This window comes from Brachypodium distachyon, chromosome 1 (genome assembly GCF_000005505.3).
Source record: "Brachypodium distachyon strain Bd21 chromosome 1, Brachypodium_distachyon_v3.0, whole genome shotgun sequence".
In the NCBI taxonomy this organism is placed as follows: Eukaryota; Viridiplantae; Streptophyta; class Magnoliopsida; order Poales; family Poaceae; genus Brachypodium; species Brachypodium distachyon.
This window is the reverse complement of record NC_016131.3, coordinates 60647880-60667009: the sequence shown is the minus strand read 5'-3', so window position 1 is coordinate 60667009 and position 19130 is coordinate 60647880. Positions and strand designations below refer to the sequence as shown.

The following is a 19130-nucleotide window of genomic DNA, read 5'->3' as shown; positions in this document are numbered from 1 at the left end:
GTTGCATTCATGCGTGCTCTGCTGATCTGGGAGATTAGGCCCTCCTGCAGCCCTGTCTTTTTTGTTTTATTTTTTATTTTTGGGGTCCTCCCGAAAAAAAGTTATAGTAGGTTTTGCTTGCACTCAGATGTATGCATAGGTCTTGTTCGGCAGCCCTACAACTCGGTTTTCTGTGACTTGCGTGCCTCGTTCGAGATTTGTCCATTTGTTCGGGTAACATGCTTCTGATCTTTTTTTTATGGTCCTCCTTGGTGGTGGGAGAGTGCAAAATTCCATTTATCAATTCAAAAAATCTAGAAAAATGACGTGAAAATTTATTGAAAACCAGATGAATGAGAAATTCACTGCGAAAGTCTCAGTATTTTGGACCTGATTCATTGAGCCAGAGCATAGACACGAAGTTGTAGTGGGGCTATAATATTTTTTCCATGAAAAGAATACCAGTATTTCTGAAATATATTTTAAGTCCTTTTTAGATTTTCTGAACGAATATTTTGTGGAGACGTGGAGAAAACAATGTTTTTTTTAGTGGAATAATGTTCTTTTTTTTAAGGGGACGTAAGAACAGCTCTAGAATTAGTGGGCCAGCCTTTGGAATGTCGGCCCAGTAAGCCCGTCTCTCTAGGGTTAGGGTTTTGGACATCTTCCCCTTATAAGGACTCTGCCCAAACGATCTGTCGCCTCCATTACCTTCCCGACCTCACGACCCTTCTTGCGGCGGCGCCGGCGTCCGATACCGGCGTTGAGCGGGGGAGGCACCGTCAGCCATGGTGCACGTTAACTTCTACCGCAACTGTAAGCGGCTCTGCTCCTTCTCTATTCCCGTTATTCATTCGTCCCAGTGTACTGGCAGTAGTATCTGATCTCATACGCTAGCTATATTCTTGATGCATTTAAATCTGCAACCGAGACCCCTTTCCGTGATTGCGTCTGGGACCTGTCGTTTCACGAGATTTCGACTTATACTACCGCCTAGGACTCTTGACGATTGTTATTACAAAAAGGTTATTCTCTGTGGAAGCTAATCTCTGTGTAGACCTTGAAACCATTATTCTTGTACTATGAATTTATCTTACCATTGTATATATGTATGTACAGCAATTGCTGTTTAGAAACAGAAAGAACCGTGGAATCTGGATCCTCTGTACTACTTGATGTCTTAGATCCATGCTTCATAGGTGGCTAGATTGCAAAACGTAATTCGTGACAAGAAAATCCTTACCCATTGTTCTAAATTTATCCCTTGTCCTTCTATTGTTTTCTGCCAATTGCCAGAAATTATGTTTTATTTCTCGTGCTTTACCCCCAGAGCTTAAGATTTTTCTATGTTTTATGTTTTGTGATGTTATGTGCTAGTTGTATTTGTCACTAAGTCTTACTACTTTAATATGGTGTAGATGGTAAGACTTTCAAGAAGCCAAGGCGTCCATATGAGAAGGAACGTCTTGACGCAGAGCTGAAACTGGTGGGTGAGTATGGCCTGAGGTGCAAGCGTGAGTTGTGGCGCGTGCAATATGCTCTCAGCCGCATCCGTAATGCTGCGAGGGAGCTGCTCACCCTTGATGAGAAGAGCCCCCGTCGTATCTTCGAGGGTGAAGCTCTACTGCGCCGCATGAACCGCTATGGTCTCCTTGCTGAGGACCAGAACAAGCTTGATTACGTGCTTGCGCTCACTGTTGAGAACTTCCTTCAGCGTCGCCTCCAGACAATTGTCTTCAAGAATGGCATGGCAAAATCCATCCATCATGCTCGTGTTCTCATCAGGCAACGCCATATCAGGTAGTTCTCCCGGAAATTATCCATCATGGTCTGTCTTGACTCATTTGTTTGAATAGCTTGGAAGTTATTGCTTTATGTGCAGATGAACAGTTATGTAGAACTTGCATCGAATGATTTTGGATTGCCATAAAATCTTGTTATTTCCGTAGTTGCTTTACAGTTTGTGTGGTGCTACAAGTTGATATACTCTTTCTATTTGGTGCATATGATGAGAAACAATATCCAACTCACGACGGTCGTCTGAGACACTTAGTGTGTAATGGTGCATTCATATATTTCTCTGATGCCCTTTCGGTTTCTTTTTCTGTACAAGTGATGTGCTCTTCTGGAAAGTATATGCTGAATATTGGAACTTGGGATGTGAACTATCTTGTTTTAAGGATTGTGACATACCTGTTGTCTGTTCCTATTATTATGTGCATGTGATGAGAAACCATATCCAACTCACGACGGTCGTCTGAGACACTTAGTGTGTAATGGTGCATTCCTATATTTCTCTGATGCCCTTCAGTTTCTTTTTCTCTATAAGTGATTTGCTGTTCTGGAAACTCTATGCTGGATATTGGAACTTGGGATATGAACTATCTTGTTTTAAGGATTGTCGCATACTGATTTTCATTTTCTGTTATGTGCATGTGATGAGAAACTATATCAAACTCATGACGGTCGTCTGAGACGCTTAGTGTGTAATGGTGCATTCATATTTTCTCTGATGCTCTTCTGTTACCTTTTGTTTGTTTTTATTTTGTACAGACTCATCTTATCATTATGTATCTTTTCATTAGTTAAATGGACTAATCACCACAAACTATTTGTTTTGTAAAATCTTCAAATATTTGGTGGCACGATGAGGAACTAGCTTTGCTAACTGATGTATGAGGTCATCGACCAATGACTCAGTAATGTCCTTTTCATTCTGAGTGCCTTTATTTCTTTATCTTATATAAACTTCTTCCCATACTGTAATGCGGCTGAAAAATGATTTTGAACTCGCTTTTTAGTTCTTTGTTTATTTGTTTATGATTATCATTCGTGCTCTGTGATTTTGTATGTCCACTCAATTAAGTTTCTCTTGGACGTTGAAAGCCATGCCATCTCAATGTAATTTGGTCTTTTCTGCAGAGTTGGAAGGCAGCTTGTCAACATTCCCTCATTCATGGTGAGAGTTGACACTGAGAAGCACATTGATTTCTCTCTCACCAGCCCACTTGGTGGTGGAGAGCCTGGAAGGGTCAAGCGAAAGAACCAGAAGAAGGCTTCTGGTGGTGGAGGCGGTGATGGTGATGAGGAGGAAGAGTGAACATGTGATGTAGGACCCTGATTTTGTTGCATTAGTCGGAAGAAATTTTGTCCGCCAACTGTTGTCTAGAATTGTTCCCAATTCTTGAATCCATCCTTGCAGTAGACTTGGTTTGATATTTCAAGTTTTGTCGTACAATGAACATGTGAAATGGGATTTCAGTTGCACAATGCTTACCTGTTTGCCTATATTGCTTCTGTGCTTTGAATGTAGTTTTTCCAGGCGTGTGCTGCTGGTTTAGTTTAATAACATTTCAAAGTTTGACAGTCCAGGAGTGTGCCTCTATAGCTTCTGAATTTGTAATTTTTTGTTGGTGATGCTGGTGGAACAAAGTGCCAAAATTTGACAGTTGAAAGCTTTCAGTTTTCACCTGTTTGTTCTGAAACCATGATTGTCGAACATTTCGAGCAATGATCTTACTTTGCATCTGGTAGGTGGGGGGGAAGAGAGAATCGTCTTCCCGGGGCGAGCATCACCAAGAGGGATTGCGCTTTGCGTCTGGCACCTTTGGACTATCACATCCTATCGGTGGAAGAGGTGATCCAAATTTTGACCGATTCAAGGTTTCAGTTTTCACCCTTGTCCGATAGAGCTGTTTGGGTGGGAAAAGATGCCAGGGTTATAGCATAAACGTTGTCAGGCTGTCAGCGGCTCTAGCCTTAATCCGAAACCACGCTGGTCTGCACTCTGTAGGCGCCCGACTCGGAGAACACTGTCGTCCGCCCGCGGCGCCCGGCACCTATATCAACGCAGGCATCCTCCCGTAGGCCGTAATCATCAAGACTTTCAGCGCGTACGTCGATTGCGATCGATGGAAGAGCCGCTGATGACGCCGGAGCTGGTACTCGCGGAGACTGCCCGCCGTCTGCTGGACACGAGCGGCTTCCTGCTCTCCTCCTCGGGAGCCGGCGCGTCCAAGGAGGCGATCGACGGCCTCGTCGCTGTCGAAACACGTGGAGAAGAAGATGAGGATGAGGAGGGGGAGTGCGCGATCTGCCTTGCGGCGGATGATCAGCGGAAGAAGGCGGAGTTGCCGTGCGGGCACCGGTTCCACCGCGGCTGCGTCGGCAAGTGGCTCCGGGTGCACGGCACCTGCCCCACGTGCCGCCACCAGCTGCCGCCGATGAGCCCGGCTGCCCGGAATGATCTCAGGTACAGCTGGTTCTTGGCCGTCGAGGACTTGAGGAAGAAGGCAGCCTTGCTAGGCCTAGGATAACAGGATCGATGCGTACATGTTGGAATTGAACGCATGCATCGACGAGTTTGTTCTGTACGAAATGAACACTTGAAATTTTGAGGCTTGCTTTCGCTTTCTCAAAATTCCATTTCGATTCGCTGCGACAGTTACAGACTCAATCATCAGATGTTGGCACCTCGGATCGTTTTTTTCTTTTGTGTGTGTGGAACTTCCATGGATTTTTGCGACTCAACATGTAGTAGTACTAGTGCAATATCCTTCTTCCAAATTGCTATTGCCAAACAAATGCCAGCCAGTTTTTAATAGCTTACACGAAAGTGCCCTTATTAACTTATCCATGCTAGCATGCACCGATGCACGCACTCACCATTCACCAACAAGCACTAGTCCAAAAAGCTGAGCACAGCACCCTATGGGACGGATCAACGAAATAACGTACGTGCACGCAGAGAGCTCGCTAGTTCATGGTATGCTAAATAACTACGTGCTGGACTACTGGAGTGTCAACAACTACTTTTAACTCGGATCCATCCTCTCTTACAGGACTACAGACCGATCTCTAGTTTTTGGCGAGGGAGAACTTGTAGAGCATGTAGTGCTTGTACACCTGTCCCTTGCGGTAGATCTCGGTGGGGAACTTCGGGTTGTGCACGGCGTCGGGGAAGTCCTGCGTCTCCAGGCACATCCCGCCGTGCTTCTCGTACACGGCGCCACCCTTCCCCTCGTCGCCCTTGAGGAAGTTCCCCGTGTAGAACTGCACGCCCGGCTGGTCGCCCCACAGCTCCATCACCCTCCCGGACTCCGCCTCGCTCACCGTGGCCACCTTGCGCACCCCTTGCCCGTCCAGCCCTGCGCCGTCCAGCACGTAGTTGATGTCGTACCCTCCGGGCACCTCCGCGATGCGCGCGCCGGGCGCGGCCGGGGAGCGGAAGTCGAAGGGCGTCCCGGCGACGGGGGTGACGGCGCCCGTGGGGATGAGGTCGGCGCCCACGGGGGTGACGGCGGAGGCGTAGATCTGGACGGAGTGGTCGAGGATGGTGCCCCGGCCGTGGCCCCGGAGGTTCCAGTAGGTGTGCTGGGCCAGGTTCACGGGGGTGGGCTTGTCGCCGTCCACGGGGCGCGCGTACATGGTGACGCTGTAGGAGTAGTCGCCGTCGATCTTGTAGGTGACCCGCACGTCCAGCGCGCCCGGGAACCCTTGCTCGCCGTCGTAGCTCGTGTAGGAGAATGTGATGTAGGGGAAGGCGCCCGTGACACGCTCCCGGACGGACCAGAACACCTGGTTGAATCCTCGGTGGCCGCCGTGGAGCGTGTTGTTGCCGTCGTTGCGGTACGTGTGGTACGGGTGGTTCTTCACCGTGAAGCGGCCCCCCGCGATCCGGTTCGCCACGCGACCCACCAGCGCCCCGAAGTAGGTCGTGTCATTCTTGTTTGTTGTTGTTGGCAGGCAGGCACACACAAAGAAATTCATTAGCAACAAAACAGACGCTATTAGTTAAGTAATTCAGATCAAGCGTGCAGCGCACCACGTAGCCTCCGATCTTCTTGTACCCAAGAACGACGTCGTCGATGCGCCCTGCAACATTGATTAAACACCGAATGCGATCAATCAATGCACAATGGGTTAGTTTATTTATAATTGGCCGACGTAAAACGTACCGTTCTTGTCGGGGAGCCTGACGGAGAGGATGGTGGCGCCCCAGTTGGTGACGACCATGGAGAACTCGCCCCTGCGCAGCTCGTAGTACCCCAGCGTCCCCTTCCCCTGCTTCCTCATCGCGTCGGCCGGCGCGCCACCGCCTCCTGCCCACCACACCACCACCAGCCACAGCAGCACCGTCTTCATGCTCGTCGCCATGCCTAGTGCTAGTACCTCCAACGGCCGATCTCTTATCCAACTTTCGGATCAGATTGCTCACTCTGTTTGTTGCCTATTTATAGGGGAGACTAGGAGAGCAGTTGAGCCAGTGGGATCTAGAGGAGAGCGAGCAAGGACTGTCCTAGTCAACAGGATCCATCTCCGGCTACATCTTCTCCAATTCTGAATTTGAATGGCAATACAGACTTTATCCCCAGGGTGAAGATAACAAATGCGTTTTTTGATTTGAAACAACGATAACAAACGCCCTAATCTGTGCAGGATGAAGCTAACAACCAGACTGGACCGGTCAAAGCATGTCCCTCGTGACCGGTAAGGCCCAAACTAAACGGGCCCGGTCAAAGCATATCCCTCGTGACCGGTAAGGCCCAAACTAAACGGGCCGGGTTTGGTGCGATCGGCGCATATCGACACCTAAACCGCCGACCCGCCGAAGTAATAACGGTGCGAGGTTTAGGGCTCCGATAAGCGGGCGCCATGGCGGCGGGTAACGGCGAGACGGTTTCGCTGCGGACGGAGGTCGCCGCGCTCCGGCTGCGCGTACTGGTGCGGAGCTCTACCTCTTCATTTCTTTTTGTTCTTTTCGCTAATTTTGGTTGGTATGTTGTGCTGGGCAAATTTCTTCATCTTTACTCTGTTGAATTGGGCGTGGGTAGGAGTTGGAGAGGGAGAACCAGAGGCTCGCCCAGATTGCCTCGAGCTGTAGCTGCGTCTCCAAGGTGACTCCTCTATCCCTTTCCTCTGCCATGGTTGTAACCTCCTCTCCCTGAGACAAAAAAGCTTTAAGTGCCTTTATTCATTTAAAACTGACCTACAGAGACCAGAGCTTTGGCCGATTAAAATTCTTGTTAGATTCCTTGTCCATTGTTATGAACTATGATGACCAGTTATGACCATTCTATTAAAGTCGTTTGTGGTACTAGTGGGTACAGAACTACAGACCGAACACAACACTCTGTAAATGTTCCGTCAAAAAAACACTCTGTAAATGGTAATTATCAGCACCACAGAGTTGTAAACTTTGTTGGGTCTGCCCAAGATCAATCACATGAAGACACAAGCACGCACGATCACAAAATCTTTAGAGCCAAATGCACCTGTCGCCCCTTGTCTTTTTTATTTCTTCTCAATAATCCTCACGTTACAATCTGGTGCTGCCTTGGTCTATATATGCATGCGGAACCAAGCTAGCCACTCCTATACGGATACGAACACGATTAGGAAAGAACTCCAACACCTACACGGATGAGTACTCCCTAATACAACTTGTCAACTAATCAACTAGGAAACTCCAGCTGTACTTATTCTACAAGGACTCGGACCAGGGGCGGATCCAGGATACAAATTGAGATGGGGAAAAGATGTGTTCATGAACTAATTAAGCATTTGAGAGTGGGGGCAGCTGCCTCCACAGCCTCTAAGGTGGATACGCCCATGACTCGGACTGACTCAAATACACGCCAAGGGAAGATTATTTCCAACAAATTTGACATGGTGATTTTTTGTTTCAAATGCTAGTTATCCTTATAAATCGTTTTTGTGCCATATGAGTGCTTTCACAAGTGATAATGTAACACAGCTTAGCCTTATGAGTGACGCCTTCTGTCCTGTACGGCTTTATTCTCTTAATGCGAAAGAACCTTGTTTAAGCACAATAATCTCTATCCTTACAACCTTGGAAGCACCAATACGGCAGATCTGGCCGTGTCACCGTGTGGACACGCAGGGACACGCCCCGACACGGGTGTCCCCAAGTGTCCCCTGATTTTTGCATTAAAAGTAAACAAAATAAATCGGTACACGGGGTGAATACGCCTTGACACGCGTGACACGGCCGCTGGGGATCGAGATGTGTGGGATTGGGATCAGTATTGCGAGTACAAAAGGAATACTTGGCGCTAATCCCACTCTCCTTCTATTTATATGCAGATCATGATATACTCCCTCCGTCCCAAAATAAGTGACGTGGTATACATGGTTAGTGTAACTACCATATATAACCTACCAAAACTAGCCCGTAATATTCTCAAATGGGGAAGTTACCAAAACTAGCCCGTAATATTCTCAAATGGCGCAGTTACCAAAACTAGCCCGTAATATTCTCAAACGGGGCAATACTTTCTTTTACTAATTATATATTTTAAATTATTTATATATATATACTCGCCGTGTCCCCGTATGACCGTTTTTGAAAATTGCCGTGTCCCGTGTCCCCGTATGCGTGTCGCCGTATTGGTGCAACGTAGCTTACAGCTGCACATTTTTCTAGGTTAAGATTATTAATGTAAATTGCTTACTGCACATTAGCACATTGATTTCCTGGTGGCTGAAAGATGGTGTACTGGTTGGTCGCTGTCGTATGTCGTATGAAGTTTGCAATATATTTCCTTCTGTAGTATAAGATTGCATTCCTGATTGTTCTTAAATGCATAATGAATAAGTTTCTTCAATCAATTTCAAGCTGACAGCGTCAATACTCAATAGTATATCTTCACAGGCATACATAATTAGTTTATAATTGCAATACTGTAAACATGACTATATCATGCACAAAAACTTAAAGTTTAATGTTGTTACTCCCTCCGATCCATAATAAGTGTCATTGATTTAGCAAAGTTGTACTAAATCAAAGACACTTATTATGGATCGGAAGGAGTAATATGTTAAGCGTCCATACTTGCATCAATTGGAGGTTGAATGAACTGATGTTGTATGGTTTCGAAAAATATGTTGTGCTGCATCCTTTAACTATTATCCCATAATGTAACATTGAGTTATGCTAGAGTTTTGCTAACTTTTCTCTTTTCTAGGACAATTTTCCATCCACTCTAGTTGCTGATGCAAGTTTGTATGGCTGTGATCAAGAAGTGCAGAATAATGGAAAATCACATGAAAGTAGAACATCAGGCCATGATGTAAGCTTTCCATTTGATCACATATGAATATGTACTTAAAATGAAATACCGGTACATGTTATGAATTGAAAGATCATATACAGAACTTTTTTTTCTTATCTGATCTGATTTATGCGTAAGCATTTGATTTATAGTGCAATGTTAATGGGGAAGGACTTGATGGTTTATCTAAAATTCAAAGCAAGCGTGCTAATAGGGCAGGTACAACTTAAGACATGCTAATTGCATCAATTATAGAGTACTCTTTTTTTATTATGAGAAACTCTGCAATTTTCTGCATGCAAAGTTCAGATATTCAGCATGTACCTGTTGAAATTAACGAGACATACTTTCCTTTCCGCCTCGACTATTTGAAACTTGCTGAATTTCTTGTTTACTGCATAGGTCACCAAGTGGGGGTTGTAAGTCACTGCCAAAAGCGATTAGTTGCTTTGAAAATCATGTACTTTGGTCAGAGGTATGATTGTACTTTCCAAGAAAAAGTCAATACTTAGTCTGGAATGGATTTTGATTACTTAGGGTATGTTTGGTTCATGCCAGTTCAAGCCCTACCAATTCTTGCCAACAATTGGCTAGCCAAAAAATTGGTTAGAGATTCTTTGGCCCCAAGTTGGCCAAAATTTTGGCAAAAGTTGTGAAGGGATTGTGAGGTAGGTGGGCAAGATTCCGTAGGAACCAATATTTGGGTAACCAACCAAACGAGGATCAAAGTTCTATTGGGTGCCAAAATTTGGGCAGGGCAAGTTTGGGCACAAACCAAACATGCCCTTAATTATTGGATTGTGCTTAATGATGTCACAGTTTCTGTCGAAAATAAACTATGATGTTAAATCAAATATACAAGTGAACTATTATATAGGTGTATCTCAAGAGCTTTTATGTGTGAAACTCTTTGTTAATCACAGATCGAACTTTGAATCAACTAGATGATGCCCCGCACGTTGTTGCGGACATTTTTAGTTAACATATGTGAACTTTTGTGGAAATTTTTAGTTAACATACATGAGTGAAAAGTAGCAACAAAAGAGTATCCAGTGAAAATGTATAATGAAATTGTATGATTGATTATAGATTCGTCACTTAGTGTAAATAGCTCGATGAAAAGTAGCATACATGCATGTGTAAAAAAATATGAGTTTCCCACTAAATAGGTGTGAACAAATTAATGGTGTGATGATGTGGCATGCTTGCATGTTGAGAGAAACCAAGTAGTGGGTTTCTCCTACTTAGATATAGAAGATAACATCAACACTCATTTTCAGCATGGTTCGTAGACTACATATGTTTAATCCTAAGCACATGACATATGAGCTGAAACTGCCTCGTGTCTTCGGTTCTTCCACAGTAATATGATTTCCAAATTGGACCTCCCCCCAGCTCCTGCATCTGCTCTCTGTTCTTTGTTATTTCTGTTTGTAACTCTTTTTTCTTATGTCTAGTCCCTTCTTCATGCTTTTTCTTCACTACCATTTTTGTTCAGATTCTATGGCTTTGCTTCAGAAGCCCACACAGAGCCAACAGTTGAGGTAATTCCCTGTGAGCTATTTCCTTTGCTTTTTCCGGACTCGAAGGCATCCGAGGTTTTCTGAAGGACTTCTATATTTTGGTCTTCTCAGTCTGAGATATTTAAAGTACTTGAAAGAGCAAGACTACTGGTTGGCAGTAGGAAAGAATCATGCTATTCTAGGTGTGGAAGAACTGACAAAGGTGTTTCTGCTACTGGACAGGTAACCTCATATGTGTAGGTAACTAAATGTTAGACTGATAGCCCACCGCCATTATTTATTGATATTCAGCTCTTATCTTGAATAGTTAAATCTGCTTATATTACGAGCTCACATGTGGTGTTGAGTTACTTTTTCTCTTATTTTTATGTTTCATTAGCACTTTTCAAGTCTGGCAGAACCATATCTTTTGAATTGGTAGTCTGTTCTTACTGATTATTATAGATAGAAGCAGTCACCGTGTAGACACGAAGATCTGGATAAATTTTTTATCCGACTCTAAGCTCAGTTTGTTTTTTCTTGGCAATAAAGGTTAAAAGACAATGTTCCCTACTCTTTATGATGCAATCATGGCCATATATTTTTAATAAAAATATTGGTACGGAACACAAAAATGTACTCCCTCCGTCCCATATTAAGTGACTCAAATTTGCCCAAATATGGATGTATCTGTGCCTAAAAAGCGTCTAGATACATGTAATAGAAAGTCACTTAATATGGGACAGAGGGAGTAGTATGAAAGGTTGTGCCTAGGCATAGAGTATCCTACTTGTTACACTGTTACCACATGTTACACTCAATACGGGTGACCTACAGTGGAATAGAAAACATTATTATATTCATGGTTTAAACAAAGAGGAGGCATGTCTTGATTTGGTCACATTGACACGAATCAAGTACTCCGTAGCTTTTTCTTATAGGATCTGCATATTTTGCTCTTGTCTTGGTCACATTGACACAAGTAAGGAGCGGCCAAAGAAGCAGTTGCTCATGGCAGAGTGACTTTGTCTCCAGCATTAGATATGAAAGGAAAGGTTGTAGAGGTGGGGCAGTTATCCCTCCAATAAGAACAAGGAATATGCAGTAGTGTTGGATAAATCTGAATTCAGCTACTTACTCCCTCCATTCCGGTATGTGGGGCTGATCTTAGTTTTCATGATAACCAAGGCTATTTCGAACGGAACGACAGCCGATAAGTATGGCCCCGGTTGGCGTTTTTGTTTACCCGATCAGCTAGCTTTTCTTTTGTTTAATTGAGCCAAGGCCCACAACTAGCAGGTAGTAGTTCACATCAATCGGGCAAGGGCGTAACTTACCCACTCGTGGCCGATTTTTTTGGGGAAAGCAACGGCCGTACCTCTTCCTGCAATTAAGGAGCAATCGTTTTTACTTCGGAAGGCATGCGCTCAGCCACTTCGTACGAGGGAAACTGGAGATCGGCCCCGTATTGTGGAATTGGGATTTCGAAGAGATCAGCCCAGTATACTGGAACGGAGGGAGTATATGTAAAGGAATTGGGAAACGATGATAAATCCCATTGCGAGAAACCTGGGGAAAGAGGAAATGCCATGGTGATATTGTTGTCCTTATTGTTCTCGCTTGCTGAATCATCAAACAATGCTCAATAAAATCGAGTTGATGCTTCGGAGTTTGTTCTTTCATTAGTTAATAAATACAGTTCAAAATGCTTTGAGGCAATGCATAATTGCTCCCTTGAATGGAAAAGAGTTTACCTCTGCTCCCATGACTGTAAAGCTAGTCACTTGAACCCGATAGCTGTATTGTCAGATCCCATGCCATCATCAGCATCCATTGTACAAGAATCCTGCAAGAGTTTCTTTGATCGAATGCGGCATTAACGTTGGCACATAAATTCTCGCCATGTCAAACTTCATCAGAAATGCTTACCCATGGTTGGCAAGGTTCATGTCCGATTCCCCAAAAACATGGACAACAACATTATTCCCGATCGCCGTTTTCGTATCAGCAAGGCGGTTATGATGGTGTCCAGCAACCTTTCAACAGTTGTTTCCTTCATTTGGTTCATCTGGAAAAAAATGTCTCAATCATGCCAAGCATCGTATCGTCGGCTTACTGTTAGTACAATAGATATGTCCATAGCAAAGAGCATAGTTGCCGTGCAATCGTTGAAGTAGTCGTGGGCTTCAACAATTCTTACATTCAATAAGATCAAACATTGCAGGCTTATTACTTCCAAAATTCTTATATTTACATAAAAACTCTGTTAATTACATCTCTCACGGGAAAACCCCTGATTAAGAATTCCAACATATCTAGTAGCTATGATTACAACATGACTATTACAAAAAGATAAATAAAAATAAAATGAAACCCTCGTAGTGTTTAACACCTATTTGTGTGTAACCCAAAATATTTATTTTATATAATCACCATATTACTTCGAGCATGATGCAATAATATCTCATGGGGTCGTCAAATGGCATTGATTTTTATCCCATGGTCTAATGCTTCAAAAATATTTGTGCCTCCCTTGATGACGTGATTTAAGTCACCATTAGGATCCGCTAACGGTGGCGTCATGTGTGTGCTTAACCCATATCTATAATATCTATAAAGTTGATCCCCACTATCATTAAATGTTTGCAAGTTTGACATGCAAGGTGTCCACATCATGCACATCATGAGCATGCAAATTGTCCACATCACCATCCACATCATGTTTCTAGGCCAATAGAAATCCATTTTGTTGCTCCTTTCGAATCTAATATTTTGATACCTAGGATTTTCAACTTCACATTGTATTCTATAATATCTATAAAGTTGATCCCCACTATCTTCATTAAATGTTTGCAAGCTTGACATGCAAGGTGTTCACATCATCATCCACATCATGCACATCATGAGCATGCAAATTGTCCACATCAGCATCCACATCATGTGTTGTAGGCCATTAGAAATCCATTTTGGTGGTCTTTTCGAATTTAATATTTTGATACCTAGGATTTTCACCTTCACGTTGTATATAAATATTTTACCAAGTACACATATTTTTATGATATATATGTCAATCTTTCTAAGATCTGCAAATACACATATTTTGATGTTCATGTACATCAAAATTACTCCTATAGGTGTTATGAACGTAAATCGTTTTGTCCTACAATATTCATATTTATTTTGCATTGAATCATATTATTATCATTTGTTCCTAACATCATATCCAGATGTGCATATAGAACATTCCGCAGCAAAATGCGGGGAATCACCTAGTATCCTAGAATTGCACACCCGTGAGAGTAGGTTAACTATTATATATTCATTGTGTAACCATACTAAAAGGTTTTTCAATTATACACCGCTATTTGTTGATGATATGATACATGTGTTTTTATCGTCTCATTTAAAGGCCGATGCACATGATTATTCGCCAATATTTATTTTTTGCAGTTTTCAGAGTTTAGCCGTCTAAAAAATATTTATTTAATATAATTATCGTATTATTTCAAGCACGACACCGAAATTGGTGTCAACAGCATGCTACCGTATCCATGTACACAAAAGCTAAGCACAGACTAGATTAACCGATGCTGCTATGCATAGGTGCAGAATAGGCCTTGTCGATATAATACTATGGAAGTACTTTTCATGGACAATAAATTATGTTGTTTTCATGACTGATCTATAGAGTTCTAAAGACATAATTAATGAAAGATTAAAAAAAAACTTGTATGCATAGATCCCATAGCTACGTTGTCTTAGGTACAGAGATAGATTATTCTTATAGTGTTGTGCAGAAACTAGTGCAGTTTGGAATAGAAACTTTATGCCTAGACAACATGTTTACTCCTGTTGCAACATGCAGGTAATTTCCTTATATTTGCGATCGAACTTGAAAGATCCAGGAGGGAATGTATTAGATGAAAGATCTGGTATGTTCTGTCCTCTAGTCCTTGTAGTTGTAGGTTTCCATAGTATTGAAAGCAATACATAATGCAATGATCGAGTTTGGTTCTTAATTAAACTGTTACCTTGATAATGGGATGATTTCCTGATCCTCTCCTATCAATACCATGTAATATGTTCTTTTCCTAGTTTTAGTTCTTCTCATTCTAAGTCAGATGTCAGTCGTCCTCTGCAAGACTAAGAATTGTTTTTTTTTTTATTCTTGCAGAGATTGATTATGTGAAAGTATTAAACAGAATGCTTCCACGGGATATACGTGTAATAGGTTGGTGTCCTGTTGCAGCAGACTTTCTTGCAAGGTTAGCTTGAATTCTTTGTTTTAGTATGGTCAAGTGTAAGAGGTACTTTTCTTCAAACGAGTTCTACACTAAAGATAACGGGCCTCTTTGACTCGGAGCAATTCCATAGGAGGATTCAGTTCTTATGATTTTTTTCCTATAGGAAATTTTGCTTTGTAGGATCCCGTAGGAGGATTCAATTCCTTAGGAAAACTTTCTTGTTTAGTTTGCAGGATTCAAAGTCATAGGAATTTCCCTATGGGCTACTTTGCATGCAACTTTTCAAAGTAAAATTTCCATTGTGTCTATGACAACTATGGCAAACACCTAATCCTTCCTAGAAAATGCCTGCGTTTTTTCTACTGTGCAACCAAACAACTTCTATTACTTATTCCGTGTTTTTAATTCCTATAGAAGTAAAATGTCATGATATCGAGTTGTGTCTATGACAACTATGGCAAACACCTAATCCTTCCTAGAAAATGCCTGCATTTTTTCTACTGTGCAACCAAACAACTTCTATTACTTATTCCGTGTTTTTAATTCCTGTAGATGTAAAATGTCATGATATCGAGTTCTTTCATATCCCCGCGCTCTTTGAATCCTACGAATCAAAGACACACTATGTGTTTCTTCCGTGATTCTTTTCGTGTTATTTAGATGAAGATGTGTCCTCTCTTTTTGAACAGGACCGGAGTTTATCATCCTAGCTGCACTTTATGTTCCTATGTGATTGGAGTTTTATTTCACCCCCCCACTACTTTTGCAGATTCTCCTGCCTGGGCAGGGAATATAAGTACCTGTTTTGGAAGGGGGGCTTGGATGTTCCGGTAATTATGTCATCCCTCGATATCTGTAATTTGCTAGATGTTCCATTTTTTCTGACTACTGAGTCATTGCCCTTAAATTGTCAATAGAAAATGCAGAAAGCTGCATCTAAATTCATCGGGGAACATGACTTCAGGAATTTCTGTAAGATGGATGCAGCAAATGTGAGTAACTACAGGCGACACATCACAGATTTTGACATTTCTGCCTATGACGAAAGGTTAAATTACATTTTATTCAAACTCTCATTTATTTCTAGTTATAATTATGTGATGCCTGCATGGGAACTAAATAATGAAAGTGTTATATATCTTCAAGGTCCAACAATGATGAGCTGTGGGCCATGAATATCAAGGGTAGTGCTTTCCTGTGGCACCAAGTTCGCTGCATGGTGGCTGTTCTATTTCTAATAGGTCAAGGCCTGGAATCACCATGCGTGAGTAATTTTTTTGTGAAGTTCTATTTTATTTTAGAATTGCAATATGTCCTTAAACTTGGCGCAAAAATTCCCTTAGGTCCATAAAATCAATTTTTTAGGCCCCGGTACTTGCATAAATGACTCACTTGTGCTAGATTGCTGCAAGTGTGGGGACCTTGTGCAAGATAGCGTGAAATCACTTATGCAATTTCATGGTTGTATGCTAAATTTCCAAGTTCATGGATTAAGGTAGAGCATTGGTACTAGTTTAATGTACTATTGAATAAAACATGCTCATGGCTGATTTTGCTACAGGTAGTCGATTCATTGTTGGATATAACCAGGACTCCCAGAAAACCTCAATATACAATGGCACCAGAACTCCCATTGATTCTTCGATCTTGTAAATTTGATAAAGTCAGTTTCATGTCTTCATCAGGTATATCTGGAAATTTGGCGGCTGACGATACCTTCCAGTTTCAACCTTGAAGTGTCAAAATATCATTGTATTTTGTTATGTCGTAAAAGAAACATGTTAATTTCGTGCTTTTATCTGTTTCCCAGTGAACTGTGTGATTTTGCTATTGCTTCAAGTTTAATGATTTATACATTGTATAATAGTGAGGTTATGAGGATTAGATCATTGTTATTTTAGTAATTATGCTTTCGAATTAGATAACATTATGTCAGCATTACAGCAATCAAATACTGTTGTTTAAAAAAACTTTTGACCATGGTATGATATTTCACCTGCCAATTCTGAAATACTTAATGTCAAATCAGTTATTTTGAGTCCTTAGTGAAAGACACCATCTAGAGTACACAATATAGAGTTCACCATCTAGAGTGAAATACTTAGTGTAGTATACCATCTAGAGTTCGAATTATCTATCTGCAATAATTCCAATTTTCGCATGACATAATTAATTCCGATGCACTATTATTCCTCTTTTTAGATGCCAGTCAGGCTTTGATTGAACATTTGAAGGATGAACACCATCAGTATATGCTCCAAGCTGCCATATTTCATGAGGCTTTGTCCTGTTTACCTTCTCCAGGTATATACAGTTAGATCGGTTTTAAATTTGATGTGGTATTGTAGGTCTAAAGGGAGTTAGATGTCAATGCAGACCTTAATCCATTTGAATCTCATCAGAAGAAGAGAAATCATATTCCTCTCATGTCACGGCAAACAGAGCGTAAGTTTGTATTCGCTTTTATAGTGGTTTTGAACTCGTGGAAGGTTTCTTCTGTCTTTGCATCTTCCTATGCTTTATCTTACCGGTTACCGCACCACAGTTCTGTGTTATCCAATACTTTTCCACAGAATTATCCTTTTCTCCATCAATTAGTAATAGCCCTCCCTAGATAAGGACACATTAAAGCAAGTTTTGATTTCGACCCTCCTGTACTTTACACCTGAAAATAAATTTCCTAATATACTTCTTGTTTCAGCTTCTTATGAGGAGCGCATAGCAAAACTCAAAGTAAGGCCAACAGTGTCTAGTTGAATGACTGTCTTCAGTAGTCCACCGCCTTTGAAGATCGGTGCTGCTGATTGTTGTGGCTATCCAGCATGCAGGTACATTTTGCCGAGATTTTTTTTTTCTTGTTCTGATCCATTCCAGAAACTATATTTGCTTATTTTTGTATAATATTTGCATTCAAATGCAGTTTACTTAAATCCTTTATTTAGGAGCAATTCCATTATCTCAACATTTTTCTCCTTTAAGCCTTTGATTGAAGTTTATCTTTTGAGTTTGGGTTATGAACAACATTTTTCTCCTTTAAACCTTTTGACTTATCTTTTAACAGGTTGAGCTCTACTTTATTGGAACGCATGTATTCGATTTGAATATGTGTACATTTTGCCTAAACATGCTGTAAATTGTTTTCAGAAGTAGGTAGATTATTCTCGGTCTCACATACTATTGTAACAAGATTGTCTCAATCTGGAGTTCTTTCATCTCTGAAGGTGAATATGAGATCTATTGAACTTGGGTTGATGTCCACTCTTTGTATAATTAGCTTTGTCTAGCTCTTACTGTCATGTGAAAGTACAAACTGGGTTTACCTGTAGTTGCACCTAAGCAACACTCCTTTTTTTCTCTCTAAAACGCGTTGTTGTTCCAATGTTCCAAGGCAGAATCATTCGATTTCTCAAGTACCATGGCATTGCTTGTACTACCAGTGATTTATGTTTGCACTATGCGGCGTTACTGTGTCATGTGGGGGTTGGCTAGTGCTATGATTACTATCTCTTTGGTTTTGCGGGTACTGGTTGCCTGGTTGGTGGTAGTACACTTCAGATTTGGAAATGACAAGATATTCTCCTTTTTCTAAATAGGCTTAGGTGTAACTTCAAGGCCTCTTAGAATCTTCAAAGGATTTCTATAGGAAAATTTCTATCCACTTTAAACTTTTGTAAAGGTTCCTTTGTTTTTTCTATGGTTGAATTAATAAACTTTGATGCACACTTAAACTCGGAGGATTCAAATGGGTATGACATTGTAATCTTGTGTTTCCTCTACTCATGTACCTACAAATTTAAAAAGTCCGAAAGATACACAATGCAAAGCGTAATATCACCATTGAGAAGAACCGCACAACCAAATGCCCAACAGCTCACTTTGATTGAAACCGTAAGTTTCGCGTGATCAAATCGGAACAGCAGCGTCTTTAACGTACCACATGGCATTCCCTCCACCCTCCTAACAAAAAAAAAGTACCACATGGCAAGTTCAATAGCAAGACCATGAAACAAAGGTGGAGCTAGCTCTTTTAACTCTTTCAATAACATTACAAGTGTAGAACCGGCAGTCAAATTCTTTTTAAGTTTACACGAAAAGCAGATCCGCGCACGCTTAAAGAAATGATGATAAGTGTTACTCTGCGTGATAGAGTTTGATGATGCCATACCTTGTACAGATGCTCAAATCCCTTTCAAAACATGGTAGTTTTCTCAATTTTCAACAATTCTTTTTACAGTATAAAATATGCGTGCTTCAACTCGTGTGATTTTTTTTGTTCTTGTCGTCCTCAGAAGTTGTATCCTCTTTTCGTCCCATATTAAGTTTCGCTGATT

The 19130-nt window shown here is 41.7% G+C and overlaps 4 protein-coding genes and 4 non-coding genes across 13 annotated transcripts; 7 read left to right on the top strand and 1 right to left on the bottom strand.

The window, feature by feature from the left end:
* The first annotated feature begins 637 nt into the window (after positions 1-637).
* LOC100832181 (40S ribosomal protein S9-2) lies at positions 638-3267 on the top strand. The gene is made up of 3 exons (XM_003557767.4): positions 638-795; positions 1398-1779; positions 2902-3267. The coding sequence occupies exons 1-3, from the start codon at positions 768-770 to the stop codon at positions 3077-3079; spliced, it is 588 nt and encodes a 195-aa protein (XP_003557815.1). The 5' UTR covers positions 638-767; the 3' UTR covers positions 3080-3267.
* Positions 1978-2068, top strand: LOC112270270. The gene has a single exon (XR_002962665.1). It is a non-coding gene; the product is annotated as a small nucleolar RNA Z161/Z228 (small nucleolar RNA).
* On the top strand, positions 2196-2285 carry LOC112270272. Its single transcript, XR_002962667.1, has one exon. It is a non-coding gene; the product is annotated as a small nucleolar RNA Z161/Z228 (small nucleolar RNA).
* LOC112270273 lies at positions 2409-2497 on the top strand. The gene has a single exon (XR_002962668.1). It is a non-coding gene; the product is annotated as a small nucleolar RNA Z161/Z228 (small nucleolar RNA).
* On the top strand, positions 2618-2706 carry LOC112270276. Its single transcript, XR_002962671.1, has one exon. It is a non-coding gene; the product is annotated as a small nucleolar RNA Z162 (small nucleolar RNA).
* Positions 3268-3905: 638 nt separating the features above from the next.
* LOC104582362 (E3 ubiquitin-protein ligase MPSR1) lies at positions 3906-4295 on the top strand. Its single transcript, XM_010231842.1, has one exon. The coding sequence runs from the start codon at positions 3906-3908 to the stop codon at positions 4293-4295; it is 390 nt and encodes a 129-aa protein (XP_010230144.1).
* A 224-nt stretch (positions 4296-4519) lies between these two features.
* On the bottom strand, positions 4520-18765 carry LOC100835293 (aldose 1-epimerase). 5 transcript variants are annotated; one of them, XM_014897738.2, is made up of 6 exons: positions 18675-18765; positions 12485-12623; positions 12310-12413; positions 5937-6318; positions 5804-5853; positions 4520-5703 (listed from the first exon to the last, which is right to left on the bottom strand). In XM_014897738.2, the coding sequence occupies exons 4-6, from the start codon at positions 6133-6135 to the stop codon at positions 4837-4839; spliced, it is 1116 nt and encodes a 371-aa protein (XP_014753224.1). In that variant the 5' UTR covers positions 6136-6318; positions 12310-12413; positions 12485-12623; positions 18675-18765; the 3' UTR covers positions 4520-4836. The 5 variants fall into 5 exon arrangements, with proteins under 5 accessions (XP_014753224.1, XP_024313648.1, XP_024313649.1 ...); XM_024457880.1 differs by lacking the exon at positions 18675-18765 and adding an exon at positions 9378-9447 and having other exon boundaries at positions 12485-12782; XM_024457881.1 differs by lacking the exon at positions 18675-18765 and adding an exon at positions 9378-9447 and having other exon boundaries at positions 12310-12401; positions 12485-12782.
* On the top strand, positions 6552-18215 carry LOC100834984 (tRNA pseudouridine(38/39) synthase). 2 transcript variants are annotated; one of them, XM_014897732.2, is made up of 17 exons: positions 6552-6702; positions 6813-6875; positions 8967-9071; positions 9206-9272; positions 9456-9528; positions 10552-10597; positions 10688-10798; positions 14421-14487; positions 14730-14820; positions 15569-15629; positions 15717-15847; positions 15946-16063; positions 16361-16484; positions 17002-17103; positions 17176-17244; positions 17501-17627; positions 17861-18215. In XM_014897732.2, the coding sequence occupies exons 1-16, from the start codon at positions 6634-6636 to the stop codon at positions 17554-17556; spliced, it is 1353 nt and encodes a 450-aa protein (XP_014753218.1). In that variant the 5' UTR covers positions 6552-6633; the 3' UTR covers positions 17557-17627; positions 17861-18215. The 2 variants fall into 2 exon arrangements, with proteins under 2 accessions (XP_014753218.1, XP_014753219.1); XM_014897733.2 differs by lacking the exons at positions 17002-17103; positions 17861-18215 and having other exon boundaries at positions 17148-17244; positions 17501-17581.
* Positions 18766-19130: the final 365 nt, after the last annotated feature.